Raw genomic sequence first — 18,627 nt, 5'->3', positions numbered from 1 at the left:
GTCGTGCCAGTCCGCCAACTCCACAACCTCCCCGACATCCGCCTCCCATCGCTCCATGTATGGAAGCTTCAGGGGCGAGTCCATAAGCATATTATAAATCATGGAAATATACCCCCGTAATTTATCGTATTTGCGGCACAAAAATTCCATGGAGGTCATGGTAGTCAGATCGGACAGGCGAGACAGGGATCGCAGGTAATGATCAATCTGTGCATACCTATAATACTCAGTGTCAGGCAGGGCATGTTTTTCTATCAGCTGCTGACGTTTGAGGATACCCCTATGATCACAAAAGTCCGCTATGCGAAGCAACCCCTTGTTCGTCCACCACTGAAAAGATCTGGGGGAGAGACCCGGGGGGAACCCGCTGTTGTTAAGAATAGTGGCCAATGGGGTATGTGGGGACCTAAAGCCATGTGTTCTGGTCAAACGATCCCAAATGGCCATAGAATGAGACAAGGCTGGGCACAGGATGGGGGGACGATCCCTAGGCGATAACCACATTGCATGGGAGACTGCCAGGCCCGGTACCGAGCTAGCCTCCAATTCCATCCAGGGCATCCGGGCCCCCTCCGAGTGGAATCTCACCAACTGGGATAACTGTGCAGCATAATAATAGTTCAGCAGATCCGGTACCCCCAGACCCCCCCTGACTTTAGGGGTGTACAGCGTCCTCTTGTTCACCCTGGGCCTCTTGTTCCCCCAGATAAAGGAAAGGACGTGACCCTGAAACTTGAGCAGGTCAGACCGCCTTAGCGCGACTGGCAGAGTGCGGAACAGATATAACACCCTCGGAAGGACATTCATCTTGACGGAGTATAGTCTGCCAAACCACGAAGGGGGCTGAATCAACCATTTATCCATGTCACCCTTCAGGCGTGTAAACAGAGGAGGATAATTCTTTGTGTAGAGTGTAGACAAGGATGGGGTTAAATTAATGCCTAAGTAGGGCATAGAGTCCGTGCACCATGCAAATTTGAAAGATTTCCTAAGTGTGTCCACAGTGCGACCCTCCAGGGAGATGTTTAGTGCCTGGGATTTCGTTTGGCTTACATGCAATCCTGATACAAGCGCAAACGCATCCAATAGCGCAAATAAGTTGGGTAAAGTCGTGACGGGCGAGGAGACAATGGCTAAAATATCGTCCGCAAAAAGGGCGCACTTGTGTTCGACGCCCCCGCACACCACCCCCCGCACGTCCGGTGAAGCACGAATTTTAATGGCTAAAGGTTCCAGTGCTAGGACAAAAAGGAGAGGGGACAAGGGGCAGCCCTGTCGGGTACCTCTACAGATAGGGATAGAGTCCGAGGAGAAGCCCTTCAGCCTAAGAACCGCCCTGGGTGTACTATATAGGGTCCGCAGCAACGTGAGAAAGGGAGCGCCGAATCCAAATCTGGTCAACACGTCGAAAAGGTATTCCCACGACAGGGAGTCAAAAGCTTTATGAATATCTAGGGAGAGGAGCATGCCTCTACGATTACCCCCTCCGTCCCAATCTGATTGAATAGCTGTGATGATGTCTACAACCCGTCTAGTCTGATCCGAAGTCTGTCGACCAGGGACAAACCCAGCTTGATCGGGATGTATATATTGAGCCAAAAAGGAGCCAAGCCTAGTGGCCATAGTATATATGTTTTTCATGTAATGTTTGTATTTTCTACATTTAATTTTGTATATTTTCTTTAACTTATGTATTTACAATAAATCTATATATATTATTACATTTGTGCATACACCTTTATTATTTCGATGGATAGTTGCCATTAAAGTCCCGCCCCCAGGGGAATACATTTTCCGCCAAGTCTATATTAGGGATGTCGGCTACTATCCATCTCGACACCATCGCCGGAGCAATATTTACATTTTGTATTTACAAAATACTCCTAATTACTATGCCATAGGTGACAGCCTCACAGACACAAAAAAACTTCAGAGCAAAAAAATAACAAAAAAAAAGGTAACGCTTTCATTACATAATCCTTTAACCATTTAAACGCAACCCGTCGTAACTGTACATCGGCTGATTTTAAGTGGTTGTACCGGGGTGATGCCTGCAGCTAGAGGCATCACACCCAGTACCAATTTTTAGAGTCAGCGGTCGGCTTTCCGGCGGTAACAATCGATGCGGCTCAGGAGCCGCTCGGCCGTTACCCCAGCGAGAGGGAAGACCCAAGCAACCAGCCAGCCCGATCAAAGCTGGATGTGGCTTTGATTGGGTCTCCGATGACGTAACCCGGAGGCGGTGTCCATGATGTCACGTCCGGGTTACTCGGCTGCTAAAGGCGCCAAATTTAAAAATTGAGTGTATTTAAAAATGCCGTTTTCAGCGTCTTGAATACATGGAAGTGTCTTTTAGACCCCCGATCCCTCCATAAAGAGTATCTGTCACTGCCTATTGCTGTCACAAGGGATGTTTACATTGCTTGTGACAGCAATAAAAGTGATCAGATTTTTTTTGTTAAAAACCTGTGCTAGGTGGCTTGGATGTAGAGCGGAACGGACGTCTGCCCTGAGAGCTCCTGCCATCCTGATTCAATCTATGCCATCCTGGGGAATCCGCTGACTGTACCTGCCTAGGTTTCATCTCTACCTGCTGAGGATCGATCTCCTGCTCTCATATGCCGTCCAAGGGGAAGAAATCGGCAACTCCGTGCAAGCCTGTCACGCGCCAGGCCCTGCCTGCGGCCTGCCCGGACGCCATCTTGACGGAACGGCTTCGGGCCTTGCTGGCAGAGATGGAGGATGCGCGGGTCGCCAGCCCTGATCCGGCTGCTCCGGGCAAGGACGTGGGAGCCGATACGGCGGTCATCCTGCAAGCCATCGAGCACAGCAAGACCTCGCTTCTGGTCCGCATTGATCATCTTGCGGAAGAGTGCAACTTGATTCGCAACGATCTCGACAAGATCCGAGGCCGCCTCACGGAGGTTGAGGATAGGGTATCCACGACGGAAGATTCGACGGCCCGCCATTCTGGCCTGCTGGATGCCCTGCAACAAAAGGTGGACACGCTTATGGCTAAGGCGGATGATGCGGAGAACCGCATGAGGCGCAACAATGTCCGGGTCCTCGGCCTGCCTGAGGGAGCGGAGGGTGAGACCCCGGCGGAGTTTGCGGAGGGGTTCTTCAGGCAGCTTCTGGACCTTCGGGAGGTATCGCCCACGTATGTGGTGGAGCGGGCACACCGGGTCCCTACCGGCAAAAAGATTCCTGGAGCCCCTCCTAGACCCTTCCTGGTCCGCTTCCTTAATTACCGGGACCGGGACCGCATCCTGGGTGAGGCCCGGAAGCACCCCGAACTGCGATTCGAGAATGCCTCTATCCAGCTCTATGCGGACTTCTCGGCTGACCTCCAGAGGAAGAGAAAGTCCTTTACTGATGTCCGGCGCCGACTACGCGAAAAAGGGGTCCAGTACGGCATGTTATACCCGAGTCGGCTTCGGGTCACTCATGGGGGCACGGTGCGGTTCTTCAATACCCCGGACGACGCGGATGCCTGGCTGCTGACCATTCGTTGAGAGGTGTGAGTAATGGCTCCTATCTGCACTGCTGTTCTTCCTCGTCCTGCCTGGATCCGTGCAGCTGCACCCCTTTCTCTCCCTTGCTTCCCTGGATGACTCTTTGCCCCGGTTTTCTTCACTCTGGATCCCTGGGTTATCCTCTCCCTGTTTTTGCCTTGACCCCCATTTTTTATTTTTTAGATGAGACCTTGGTCTCCCCTTGCCTCATTGCTCCTTGTTGGGATGGTTTATCTTTTCCTATGATGAGGAGCTCTCGGGCTCTACTACTCTGGTGTCCTACACGGAAAATTGTTATATTTTATTTTTTTTGACACTGCGATTGACTGTTTATTTTTCTTTCATCGCCCTTTTCCCTTGCCACTGACTGTGCAGTGGGGTGCCACCCGCCTCCCCTGTTTTTCGCGGGTGGCTCTCTCACGGCACCCCATGCTTGCGGCCTGAAGTAACTGTTTCCCTCTTGTGGCCGCAAGAGGTACCACATGTTTTTGGGATGAAGCCGTGCCAGGGTGTTGTTGTTTTCCTGGTCGGCAGGGACTATTTTTTTTGGGACTGTCTTAATTTTTCTTTTTTATTGTTGTTTTGTGCTACTGGGTTTTTCTTTTTTTTTCTCATGGCTGCTAGCTCACTGTCTTATATTTTGTGCTCAGACGTTCTCTCTATTATGTATCTTTACCGAGTACTGTTTGATCCTTGGTCCGGCCAGTGTATAACTGGTGGGGAGGAGTGTGTGGTGTGGGGACCTCCCCTCCTGGAGCCGCTGGGTCGCTCCCTCCCTGGGATCCTGCAGCCGTCTTGCTTTGGATGCCATGGCGGGAGGTATTAAGCTGCTTTCGTGGAATGTGCGGGGATTGAATAATAAAATTAAACGTTCCCTAATGTTCAAATATCTCCAATCTCATAAGCCGCATATTCTGTTTCTCCAGGAAACGCATCTGACTGGGAGCTCGGTACTGGCACTACGCCGGCGCTGGGTGGGGCATTCCTTTCACGCCACGCACTCCTCCTATGCAAGAGGGGTATCTATCCTTGTCAACAAGTCGTTCCCATGCCATATAGAGCAGGTTGTTACTGATCCGCAGGGCCGATATATTATTCTTGCATTGCGGTTTGAGGCCAAATTGTATGTGTTTGTAAATGTATATGTGCCCCCGCCTTTCTCTAGTGCTGTGTTGTATCTGATTTACGAGCGCCTGGCCGCTTTCTCCACCCCGGGGATCTTCCTGGCTGGTGACTTCAATGCCATCTTGGATGGGACGCTTGACACATCCAACCCGAGCAGGCAAGGGTGCCCTGAATTTGTTCACTGGGCTTCTGCCTTACAGCTAACTGATGTTTGGAGGTGGAAAAATCCTGACCTCCGCCATTTCACACATGTGTCGGCGCCCCATAGGTCTGGATCGCGTATTGACCTCGCCTTCTGCCCTCCTTCGGCTCTCCGGCTTGTGAACTCTGCCGTGTACCTACCTTCGGGTTTGTCGGATCACTCCCCGCTGGAGCTCACGTTGGAGCTGGGGGGCCGGAGGGGGAACGAGTGTTGGAGGCTGGGCACAGGATGGCTGCGGGACTCTGGGGTGGAGGAGGCGATGCAGGGCAAGATCTCTCAATATTGGGACCGTAATGAGGATACATCTACACCTATGATTTGCTGGGACGCTTTTAAAGCCACTATTCGTGGGGAGTACATTAGTGCTATTAAGGCGGCCAGGGTGGAGGGCGCTGCGGAGCTGCTGGCGTTAGAAGAAGGGGTATCCTTGGCTGAATCTGATTTTGCCTTGGATCAGACTCCTGAGGCGCACTCCTCCCTGGTCCAGGCCCAGAGGGCGTTACATTTGCATGTCTCCTCGGCCGCCTTGGCGGAGGTTGGCTCACTCAGGGCTAGAGTGTTTGAGGGTGGTGACAAGAACGGGAGGCTCCTGGCTAACCTGGTGGCGGATTCTAAATCTCAAACAGTTGTCCCCCTTATCCGAACGGAGGCGGGGGACACCACTGCGGACCCTGCTGCTATTCTTGATGAGTTTCGAAATTACTATCAACGTCTGTATTCTGTGCCCTCCCCTCCGCGGGACGTGGTGGACCTGGGGACTCTTGGGGATCTCTCCTTGCCGCACTTGGACGAGGATGAGGCCGCTTCCTTGGAGGCGGACTTGACCTTGGAGGAGGTGGAGGCGGCCATCCGCTCTCTTCCCCCTGAGAAGACCCCGGGTCCGGACGGCCTGCCGGGGGATTGGTATAAAATGTATATTGCAGACCTGGCCCCCAGATTGTGCAGTCTATACCGAGCCAGTCTGGAGGCTGGCGCGCTTCCGGACTCATTAGCTCAGGCCCACATTGTGCTGATCTTGAAACCTGGCAAAGACCCTACCCTCTGCTCGGCCTATCGGCCGATTTCCCTTCTTAATTATGATTTGAAGATTCTCACAAAAATCCTTGCCACTAGGTTGATGAAGGTCCTCCCGCTCTTAGTCGACATTGACCAAACGGGCTTCATGCCGGAAAAATCTACGGATATCAATATCCGCCGGGTGTATACACATCTGCAAGTCCCGGCGGAGGATCAAAGTCAGCGAGTCTTGGTGTCATTGGATCTAGAGAAAGCCTTTGACTCTGTGGCCTGGCCCTACCTTAGTGAGGTGCTCCGCTCGTTTGGTTTTGGTCCTACCTTCCGCAAATGGATTGACATACTTTACAGTAAGCCTCAGGCACAGATCAAGTTGGGGGGTAGGGTGTCGCCTGTATTTGATATCCGACGTGGCACCCGTCAGGGGTGTCCACTGTCGCCGGCGTTGTTTTCGCTGGCGGTGGAGCCCCTGGCGAGGGCTGTTCGGGGTTCCGGAGAGATCGGGGGGATTCGGGTGGGGTCCCTGGAGGAAAAGCTGGCATTGTACGCGGATGATATCATTCTGTTCCTCCGGGACCCGGGCCCCTCCCTCCGGGCTGTCCTGGCCCTGCTGTCACGTTTTACGGAGCTGTCGGGCCTCCGAGTGAACTGGGAGAAATCTCTCTTGCTCCCGGTGGACGCGGAATCCCGGACACGGGCGGACCCCTCTTTGCCCTTGTGCTGGGCGGACAGTGTCAGATACCTGGGGGTCACGATCTCCCCGAGGGTGCAGGATTTCTGTGCTCTGAATCTTTACCCTCTCCTCCAGTCCTTCAAGGACAGGCTCCGGGCGTGGGCGAATCTCCCGCTGACTTTGATTGGGCGCATAAACCTTGTTAAAATGAAGTTGTTGCCTCCCCTACTATATGTTTTGCGGCAGTCGCCGGTGTGGATCCCGAAACGGATCTTTAGAGCCATTCACTCTCAAATGACCACCTTCATATGGGGGGCTCGCCCCCCGAGACTGCGGCTAGCTGTCCTACAGCGGCCCTGGACGCATGGGGGTCTGGCTTGCCCGGATTTCTTCATGTATTTCATTGCAGGTCTGTTGACTCATGCCCACAACTGGCTTGTATCGGATGACGCGAACTCTGCGGTGGTGCTTGAGGCGGCGCTTCTGGGGTCCTATGAGGCACTGCGCAACGCCCTGTTCCGTGGCGCCCGTGCCCCATATCCCCTCACCAACTCTATGAAGGCGGTCATCAGGGCTTGGGTGCTGGTCTCTCCTTATACTAAATCTGACCCCCACGGGCTCTCGCCTAATACCCCCTTATGGCGCAATCCGGAGTTGCCTGAGTTCTTACTCATTCCTGACCCGTCTCTGTGGGCCTCTAGGGGTATAAAGTGTCTCTCACACATTTGTCAAGGGGAGGGTTTGCTGAGCTTTGATAGGCTTAAGGCCAATTTTGATCTACCCAACTCATACTTTTTCAGGTTCCTGCAACTTCGCCACGCCTTTCGGACTCAGTTTGGGGGTTCTCCCCCTGATATGACTCCGGCGGATTTGGAGCTCCTCCTTAGGGATGAAAATCTTCGGAAACCGCTGTCCTCCATCTACAGATCCTTGCTGCCAGGCGTGCATGTGGGTCTGGAGAGATTGCAGGAATTCTGGGCGGCGGAGGTGCGGGACCTGGACACGGAGGATTGGGAGGATGTCTGGGACTACCCGTTTAAATATTTGGTCTCCTCGAGGGACCGGCTGGTCCAATTTAAAATTGTACATAGGTTCCACCTTACGCCCTCCAGATTACACAGGGTGTCTTCTGACATCCCGGATGCCTGTTGGCGCTGTAATGGGGATTCCCCGTCCTATACCCATATGATCTGGCACTGTCCGTCCCTGCTGGGGTTTTGGTCTGAGGTCCGGGGTTTCATTACCAAACTGACTACTATTCCTATCCCGGCTGAGATTGAGATTTGTATTTTGGGGTTGGTGAACGGGCTGGCCCATTCTGTTGCTACACGTACCCTCCTGGGGCTTCTGCTCTTCTATGCCAGGAAACTGGTGGTGATGCGTTGGAGAGCCCCTGGGATCCCGACATTGTCACAATGGAAAACGCTGGTGAACTCCATGATACCTCTATATAAAGCGGTGTACAAGTTTAGGGGATGTTCCAAAAAATTCCACAAAGTGTGGGATCTGTGGTTGGATGCTGCAGATACCGCTGATGATTCCTCGGCTCCGGCCGTTGATGTAACTCGACCAGCTACTTAGGTTTATGTGTATATATGCTTTGTGCTATGTGAAGCTTGTGATTTACGGTGTGCACTGGACCGCGATTAGGACCACCAATGCTTAGAGGACTCGGTACATACCTGTGATACTCTTGACTGTCTTGAGCTGCAGCCACTGTTGGGGGGTTAGTGGGGGGGTTCCCCCCCCCCTATTGTTTGTTCTGCTCTCTATGTTTTTTTTTGTTTCTCTTTTTTTGTTGTTTTATTTTTTGAGCCGGGGTATGCCCAAATGGCTCTGTTTTGTATGTTGCTATGAAACTTAATAAACATAATTTTCAAAAAAAACCTGTGCTAAAATAAAAAAAAAAAATAAAATAAATAGGGGAAAAATAAAATAAAAATTTTAACAGCCCCCAATCGCCGTGAGCTCTATACGATAGAAAACGTATACGGAGGCCCGCAAATGAAAATCGCTGTTCAAACCACACATGTGAGGTATCGCCGCGATCGCCAGAGCGAGAGCAATACAATAAAAAAAAAAAAAAAAAAGAGCTACTCTAAACTGGTAACCGTTAAAAGTTTTAAAAGCATCGCCTATGGAGATTTTTATTGACCGTAGTTTGTCGCCATTCCGCGGGTGTGCGCAATTTTAAAATAACATGTTGGGTATCTATTTACTCAACGTGACATCATCTTTCGCAATATACAAAAAAAAAAAATGGGCTAACTTTACTGTTTAGTTTTTTTTAAATGCAGTGATATGTAATTTTTCTTAATTTCTCCAAAAAAATGGCGTTTGAAAGACCGCTGCGCAGTTACCCCGTAACAAAAAATATTGCAACGAATGCAATTTTATTCTCCAGAGTCTTTGCTAAAAAAAAAATATATAATGTTTGGGGGTTCTAAGTAGTTTTCTAGCAAAAAATACTGATTTTAACTTGTGAACAAAATGTGTCAAAAATGGGCTCGGTCCTTAAGTGGTTAAAGTGGAAGATTATTTTTAATCCTCGTGCTGCTAGCATTAGTAAATAGATAGGAAAGTATATCATATTTACTGGTTTTAGGCCTCTTTCACACGGTCCGCCTCCGTCGGCGTACTCCGTGTTGCTCAGCGGGGGGATCGATCCGCGATCCCCGCTGAGCCGGCGGATGACAGCTCCGTCTCCGCTTGCAGAGTGGAGAGGGAGGTGTCTCAGCCTCCGCTGCTCTCTATGGGGGGAATGGATGAGAGCGGACCGCCTGTCCGCTCTCATCCGATCCGATCACTGAACGGATGGAAAAATAGGGTTTCCATCCGTCCAGATTTCACAGACAGGATCGGATACGGATGGCAGCGGGTGTCAGCGGAGGTGTCTCGCTGACATCCGCTGCCCCATAGAGCTGCATGGAGGATCCGATCAGATCCGCCTAAAAAACTGACAGGTGGATCTGATCGGATCGCCCGCGTGAAAGGGCCCTAAAACTTTTTTTTTTTTTTACATTTCTTTAGTTACTTCCTGGTTTCATGCCTAGGCAAATGGCAAATGATGTCATATGTCCTAGGAGACTTCAGAAGGAGGAGGAGGGGTTTTTACAGCTCAGCAACCTCTCCTGCATTCATACTTGAGCTAAGGGCAGAAAGTAAATGCTACATGAATCATTTGCCCTTACTCAAAATGACCACGACCTGAAATGCTGGGGGGGGGGGGGCTTTCATAGTGATTTCTCACTAAAATAAAGCATGGAGACAATGATGGATAGGGGAGTTTGCTTTGAATATTAAAAATGAATCAAGTAGGGTTTTTAGTTTGTGGTGCTCAGATGCAGTGAAGATGCGCTTTAAGAAGAACTTCATTAAAATCAACAACTATTAAGAAAATGAACACTTTGGTCAGGGTTATGTAACAGTTTACAGCATGCAGCAGTCAAGAGTAAAGGCCCGTACACACGTACCGATCGTCGGCATACAAACGTCGGTGGACGAAGGATCTGCCGATTGTACGCGTGTTAGTATGGTGCCTCCGACAGATGTCTGCGCACAATCCGCGGACAAAAGTCTTTCGTGCAAACATGAAAATATTTGTATGCCGACACCAGAACGGACGATTGTTCGCCTGTCAGTACACAATTCGGCCGACAGACCGCAGATTTGCAAGACTGGGCATGCTCAGAAAATAGAAAACACAGGGAAAGTTAACCATTACATGACATCACTTCTGCAGTCGGCGGACAAAATTCTTGTGCTGTCCTTGTGCTGTCTTTGCACTTTTCAGCAGACACCGACATCCCGGGGAGAAAAGAGGAACATTTGTAAGCCGACCATCGGTACGTGTGTACGGGCCTTAAGTAAAATACAACACAATGTATAGAGTGCCAATGATTTGGATACACTGCAATGTGGATGGAATCCTTAGCACTGTTCTAAACCCCCCCACAGTAGATGGTTTGGATACATAGGTAGTAATGTAAATGGGACCAAATATATACACAGAACTGTACTGTCTTCCTTTTACATTGGATGGAATAAGTACACAGGTAGTAATATAAATTGGATCTCTGTAGATACAAACCCAGTACTGTACTGGCCTCTTCCAAAATAGACGGTTTGGACCATTGTATATACACACAGCAGTATACCGTCACCCTCCTAAAGTAAATGGTTTGGGTACACAGGTAGTAATATGGATAGGAGGACCCTTGTATAGACACACAGCACTATCTGTCGCCCTCTTAAAGTAGATGGTTTGGGTACAACCTTTGTTTATACACCCAGCACTGTACTGTTCCAATACTATAGTAGATGGTTTGGGTTTGAGTGTATATAATGCACACATAGATAGATTGGTGAGAGTGCAGGGCACGGGGACAAAGTTAGGAGGTATAGGGACAACGTTTGTGGGCGGGGCCAAATCACTACCTACTCTCCCTTCAGTGTATGTGCTCACCAATGTCCAGGACCAAGTGGGGCTGCGTTCACGTGAACTCAACGTTAAGGTGGTAACCCTCACTCAGAAGTGAGCCATAACCCTGATGCCACTGTATCGCAATCTGAGGCTCTGTACCATGAACCACTCCATCCTTGAGTTTGGCACACTTTATCTCTTTGAATGTAGCATTTAGAAGGGAACACTGCTGTGCTTGTGTCCCATTCCACCAGCCCAGCTTTTCTATTACCTCACTCCCAGTGATAGAGTACAGGTTCTGCCACATACAGCACAAACCTGCGTGCACATCTTACTCCAATAACTCTTCCCCTACCTGCAGCTAGGTCCCTGAGGTCTCTACCAGTCCTGGATGCTGGCTCTGACAGACTGGCTACAGTATTTGCTCATGTGGTACACATATTAGCCCTATCAATTTAAGAAGGTGCTCTTAACGACAACTTGATATGTGTATAAAAGACACCTGTCAACAGAATCTCTTTCTTCCATTTACACATTAATATAATGCACAAGACCAAAGACCTGTCAAAGGAAGTCAGGGACAAGACTGTAGACCTGGACAAGGCTGGAATGGGCGGCAAATAATTAAAGAGGATTAGGTCCACAAGAGTTTCGTCAAGGAGGAAAAGACCAGTATATCTAAGAACTACAAAAATCTTTACTGGGAAATACAAATGCCAAAAATTCCACCTCCACTATAACCAATATTGAAAAATAACAACGCTGTCACCACAGACAGGCAGCTGCACTAGACACGCTTCCATCCACACACATACATCTGAAAATGGATGAGTAAGTGATGAACAGGGCAATTCGGTGTTTGGAGATGGACAATATTCCCTCAGTCCACAAAAGCAGGTCTACTTGAGAAAACAATGGAAAGCCCATCCAAAGAAACCAGGCCATACACACTTAGTGATGGAAACAGGTGAATGTTAGGTGTCGGGACCCGCTCTAATCCCTTGGATAGTAGATGAAGGTGAATCAAACCCTTGGTAAAGTAATACGAAGTTCCGTGCTGTATAAATGGTGTGAATCTTCCGCTCAGTATGAAGAAGCACACGGGATAGTGCATGGGCTGCAAGACCATCAGCAAGAAGCTTTTTGGGAGAAGGAGACAACTGTTGGAGCGATTATTCGCAAATGGAAGAAATACAAAATAACCATCAATCGCCCTCGGTCTGGAGCTCCATGCAGGGTTTAACCTCATGGGGTAAGGATGATCATGAGAAAAGTGAGAGATCAGCCCAGAACTACAAGGGGAAGAACTTGTGAATGATCTCAAGGCAGTTGGGACCACAGTCACCAAACAAACCATTAGTAACACAATATGCCACCATGGATTGAAATCCTTCAGCGCCCGAAAGGTCCCCCTCCTGAAGAAGGCACATGTACAAGCCCCTCTGAAGTTTGCCAATGAACGCCTAAATGATTCAGAGAAGGATTGGGAGAAAGTGCTGTGGTCAGATGAGACCAAAATTGAGCTCTTTGGCATGAACTCGACTCACTGTCTTTGGAGGAAGAAAAATGCTGACTATGACCCTAAGAACACCATGCTTACAATCAAGCAAAGAGGTGTAAACATTATGTTTTGGGAATGTTTCTCTGCTAAAGGTACAGGCTGACTTTGCCGCATTAAGGTGCCAATGGACAGGGCCATATATTGTAAAATCTTAGATGAGAACCTTCTTTCCTCAGCCAGAACACTGAAGATGGGTAGTGGATTGGTCTTCCAGCATGACAATAACCCAAAACATACCACCAAGGCACCAAAGGAGTAGCTAAAAAAGAAACACATTAAGGTTATAGAGAGGCCTAACCATTCTAAAGACCTTAATCCTATAGAATTTATGGAGGGAGCTGAAACTTCCAGTTGCCAAGTGACAGCCAAGAAACCTTAAGGAATTAGAGAAGATCTGTAAAGAAGAGTGAACCAAAATCCCTCCTGAGATGTGTGAAAACCTGGTAACCAATTACAAGAAATGTCTTACCTCTGTGCTTGCCAAAAAGGGTTTCTCCACCAAGTACTAAGTCATGTTTTGCTTGGGAATCAAATACTTTTTTTTACTCACTGAACTCAATTTATAACATTTATATCATGTGTTTTTTCAGAATTTTTGGTTAATATTCTGTCTCTATCATTTAAAATACACCTATGATATAAAATATAGACCCTTCATTTCTTTGTAAGTGGGCAAACCTACAAAATCTGCAGGGGATCAAATAATTATTTTCCCCACTCTGAGCACAGCATAGAGGGCGCCGCCCACAAAAGCCCAAGAAAAATCTGAGTTGCGTTAACTCCTTCCCAACCTGGGCAGCCTGTGACTCACTACATACATAAGCAACAATGCAGTTAACACAGGAGCCCATAGTATAGACAGGGCTAACAAATTCAGACACCCTGTAAGCACCTGCTTACAAGTTGGGGGCACTTTTTTTTTGGAACAGCCGCCTAAAAATTGGGGATGTCTGGTCATCCAAAAATAGGCAGCATATACAACATGAAAAGGAGAATAATTGTTTGTATTGTGATTACAAATGTTGACTTTATAAAATGAAAGTGTATTCTCTGACTATAGATCTCCTTTATTTATTTAAGCTTCTCTAAACTTTAGACTTTGACATATGTATTTGTGTGTGCATGATGACACGTGAATTAATTTTATGGCATATAAGAAACAGTCCTGCACAGTGATAAGTTTTTATCGATTCACAGAAGAACCTGTGATGGCACATAAGATTATTCAAAATATTTACCAATTAAAATAGCATTCCTTATAAGAAGAGACTTAAGTGGAAGGTTGCATTGAAATATTTGTAACAAGAAGGATGTAATGGAGAATTTTAGTAAATATGACATTGCAATTTTAGAGGGTGTAATTAATGAGCTGTTTTAAATGTATAGATCCCACTGGCATCACCTTAAATTATATTTTGCTGTTTTGTAAAAGTGTTTTGCTATTCTGGCACCTAAAAAATTCCCATAATAGTGTAGCACTGCCCCCTAGAGGACTGCTAGTGATTGACAATTTTAGATTCCCCTGGGTTACCCGTAGCAAGTGCATATAGAATTCTTAGCACTTTACGTTTTTGGCTCAGTCAATGATCAGTCTAGGGGTAGATGTTTTTGTTGTTTTTATTTTATATTGGGATGGGAGAAGGGATGAGTGGGATACTCCAACCTTTAACTATTCACAAAATCTGAGGACTCTAACTTGAGGATGTGGCAAGGCCGCTACTTCATCCTGCCACTTGAATGAAGCTGAAGTAAATGTTCCTGTCTGTATTTCTCTTCAGGGTACTCCCCCAGTACCCTCTTTCTCTATACTAGCCGACACCTGTCCACTGACTGCACTACCCGGAGAGGTCCCCTTCGTGGGCAGACCCCTGGGCAAGATCCTCTGTACTCACGATACTGCTTTACAGATTCTCGCAGTGCCCCAACTCCTCAGTCAGCTCTCCTGGACCTCTGGGTTCAGCTCCGCACTGTAGGTTCACCATCACCAACTGCTGCAGAAGAGGAGGCTGCCGCCACCCTCCTTCTGGGACTCAGCTTCCTCTACCTCATGTCCCCCTGGCTTTTTATATCCTGCCCCACAATGCACCGAGCCAAACAGTCTGTGCCAATCCCTGGGGTTGTATCAAAAGCCTGTGTGTCATTGGCCAGGTTTCCTCCACTGTCCAATGTGCTTCCGTATTGGACACAGTGGGGACACTCCCTCAGACCAGATACATCACACACTGGGCACACTGAGCTGACCTAACTTACAGATCCTGCTCTCGGTTAAGCAGAGAACAATATAGATTTTACCTGCTGCTCCTCTGATAGGCAGACAGAGCCAAAACTATACTCACAACCTAGCACCTATCTAGGAGGGTGCTACAATAGTATATTGGAGCTATAAGTGTCTTAACTGGGATGTTGGTCTAATATATTTCCCCAGGATGGAATATAATTGATGTGCATTGTGTAATTATGGTACTGGAAAGATACTTAGATTAGATCTTTGGCCAGATGTCAGGAATTATTGGTGGTACGTTCGTTTTTGCTGATGGTCAAAACCAAAACTTTTAATATTGTCCTTTATTTCCATCAACTGTATTGGTGAGATTGCTGTGCCATAAGTGGATCTAAACCTGAAAAAAACCCCGGACAGGTAGGATTTGTATGATTTTCAAGATTTTTGATTATGCTGTGCATGCTAGCCCATCATGGCTAACAGCTTCTGGGGGGGCAATATATATATATAAAAAAAATAATACAGAGTTTAACCATTTCGGCTCTGGAAGATTAACCCCCCCCCCCCTTCCTTTACAGGAACACAGGATCCATGCCTTCCCTACTGACAGAATGGCAATCTGCCTTGTTTACATAGGTAGACTGCCGTTCTGCCTCTGTACCGAACGATCAGTAGGTGCCAGCAGACATCGAGTCCCTGATACCCGCTGATCGACTCTCACTGTGTATATTCACAGCAGGAGCCAGGGGTTTCACATTTGTGACCGCTATATAGTTGCCACCTCATCCCTTTAAAGACCATATAAAAACACATAACACAAGTTCTTGGGCTTATTTAATGCAGTTAAGGTACTAAGTGAACCTAATGACCACATTAATCAGCCACAGAACCTGTGTAATATGTGTTTTGGTTTTAAAGAGAGGAGGTGGTAACCCTAGCATGCTACCCGGAAGTGCAGGATCACGCATATACATGCCATCCTGTGCACAGTGGCCACCCTGTAGCAGTAAAACTGCTATAGAGTAGTCGGCAAATGGTTAATTCCCAGGGCTACATACCTGCCAAGGCCCTTTAAAGAGGTCCCCATATTCCTGTGGGAACTTTATTGAAGATTACAAATGAGTAGTCGTAGTACTCAAAGATGGAATTTATAAAACACAGAACTGCAGCAGGGAGAACGTACTGTTGCTATCCTCAGGAGACAAATATGCTACTGGATGCCTGTAATTTCCTGCTTATTATAGCCCACGTTTAATGAAGAAATTTAACACAACAATACAAATGTATTCTAATTCATCTTGTATGAAACAACACATAAGTCTGCCAGGTATCCTGTTAATTTGAGTATCATGTTTTTGGAGGCCCAACTAGACAGATTAACAGAAACTAGTATTGAGTGGAGTATGCCTCACCTTGTACCTCCTTGGATGATGAGTTTTTATAGTCTTCATCTGCAGGAGACGCACCTGACATCTTGTGACGACCTGCCTTAGTAACATCTACCATGGCCAAAGGTCTTTTGCGGGGTGAATGTGGCACAGTCTGCTTGTCTACATCTGTCTGTGTCACCTCTAAAAAAGGGAAAAGAGGCAGGGAATTGTTCCTTAAATTTATTATGACATGTTTTGAGGAATGAATTTAAAGGCATTTGCCTTTTCCACAAGAAAATGGAAGCTTCTCTAATAGTGCCGACTAGGAAGAATGTGCCATCCTGGGATATTACCTGTGAGATGTTTTGTGGCTGTAAAAAAAAAAGAAAAAAAAAAAAGAAAAAGCAGATTTTGGAAGCATCTGGAGAATGTGGCAGTGGACACGCTTTAAAGCACTCTGAGGCTGAATTCACATTTGAGCATTTTCTTCCTGCAATTTCAAAACTTCGCTAAAGTGACAAACCACACAACATGAATTTCAGATGCCATTCATTTTAATGGCACCAAAAACCCAGTGTGGTTCTGCCGCAATTGTCATTTATTAAATCAGGCAGCAATTGCGGCAAACTGAATTGTGGGATTTGTAATTTTAGCAGAACGTTTTGAAATCACTGGCAGAATTGCGGTGATTCTGTCCGCAATTCAAAACGCATATGTTTGACTGCAGCCTGAATGCCAATCAAAGCACCCCGTTACTAAATAAAATGGTAACCTTACAGTCCAGTTCACACTTTGTGTTTGCTTTGCTTCAAAAATTATACCCCGTGTTGCTTTCCTGGTGCTTTAAAGCGTCTCCAAAGCCTCCATTGCAGTCTATGACAAAGGTAACTTACAGCACCTGAAGCTTCTGCAAAGCCTTTATTGGGCTTTAGCTTTGCTTTATTTTGGAGGTATTGCAGGTATGGGATATCCCAGGATGCACAAAAATGAACAAGAAAGACATCATCAGTAGTTGCTTCCAGTTGATTTGTTTAAATTCTGGAAGTGTCTGGTGCAGACCTCACATCTGGTAAGCAGCATGGAGCAGCAGGAAGGTGAGCATGGTCCAGACTGGAGAGGAGCAACTAGCAGACAGCACATGTGGTGTGCAACATAGGAACGATACAGCGGAGGGATAAACAGGACTGGAGAATGAGGACCGAGCGGCAGAGGATTAGCAGAGCTAGGGGATGTCATACGTGGTGTGCAGCATTAGTGCAATATAGCAGGAGGCGATCGGGGTCCAGAGAGAAAGAGAAGGATCAGAAAACCAGATGATCAGCAGAGCTGGGAGGTACTACTGAGTGGTGGATCAGCAGAGCTGGGGGTTACTACTGGAGCGTGGAATCTTCAAAACTGGGGGAACTACTGGCATTAGCAGATCTTGGGGTACTATAGAGCAAAAAAAAAAAACTCCATTATTTCTTGTGTGTGTGTGTGTGTGTGTATATATATATATATATATATATATATATATATATATATATATATATATATATATATATATATATATAAACCACATTAAAAATACCTTTATCCCCCCTTTTTATAAGTGATCCCATTCACTCTATTCTCAGTTGCGTAAGAGCTGGGGGGCAGAGGAGAAGCAGCAGCACACTGAGGTTCGCAGTTAAAGGCTGTGCGGGGGGGGGGGGGGGGGGTTTGTGCGGGTCAGGGAACTGACTACAGTGGGCTCTCCTGCTTAGTGTAGTCAGTTTTTATCAGGAAAGCAAGGGGACTGGCAGGAACGCCACAAAAATGGAAGCAATACAAAGAGAACAGGATATTTTTTCATACAAATACATGGTACAGTAGGCACATACCTGGCATTGGAAATGCTGGGGTAACACACACTTTAAAATCAAATGCTTACTCATCTCTGCAGCAGCAGGCATTGTGGAGATTAAGTTTCAAAGCAGAGGCACTGAAACCACATCTTCTCTCCACTGATTTATAAAAGCAGAATCTTAGCCGTCTGCCAGCCTACTGGTGTAAACAAACACCAGGTGCTTGTAAGCTTTTGCAAAGTTCACACCACAATGCCATGTGTAGTGATGCACACATTCAAAGTTTTTGTGCTTCATTGAACCTTAATGCACCAATAAATAGAGATTTCTGCATTTTTTTCAGCACAGTGACCCACAACAACTTGATGTGAATATGCTCTTAGAAACCAAATAAGGGCTTATTCACACTATATCACAGTGTGCTGCAAGCCATGCATTTTTATGCTGTGTAGCACATGGTGTTAGGCAGCCCATTCAAAATGGATTGGCTGCAATGCAAAAAGATTGTCTTGCTGCATTTTTGCATTTCAGATGCATTGTTGAGGGGTGAAGGGGTACCATTTTAAATAAATGGCACTGAAACATACCAAAACACTTTAACACATGCTGCAATAAGATGCAGGGTTTACCATGTGTTTAACACAAGGAGCTGGTGTGTACAAACATTGAAACCTGACTTTAGAGTCTCTGTTGTGAT

General features: G+C 47.1%; 1 protein-coding gene across 4 annotated transcripts in view; it reads right to left on the bottom strand.

Moving 5' to 3' along the window:
* The window catches only part of CASP6 (caspase 6), a 91,840-nt gene that overhangs the window by 41,630 nt on the left and 31,583 nt on the right, over positions 1 to 18,627 (bottom strand). For 2 of the 4 annotated variants that reach the window (XM_082254429.1, XM_082254430.1), the window contains exon 2: positions 16,147 to 16,305. The exons of the other annotated variants lie outside the window; for them this stretch is intronic. In XM_082254429.1, the coding sequence (XP_082110555.1) occupies positions 16,147 to 16,305 (159 nt within the window). The remainder of the gene's footprint in view (positions 1 to 16,146; positions 16,306 to 18,627) is intronic. 4 annotated transcript variants of the gene reach the window in all.

Source organism: Pelophylax lessonae, assembly GCF_965119305.1.
Source record: "Pelophylax lessonae genome assembly, chromosome: 1".
Lineage (NCBI taxonomy): Eukaryota > Metazoa > Chordata > Amphibia > Anura > Ranidae > Pelophylax > Pelophylax lessonae.
This window is presented reverse-complemented; position numbering and strand designations above follow the sequence as displayed.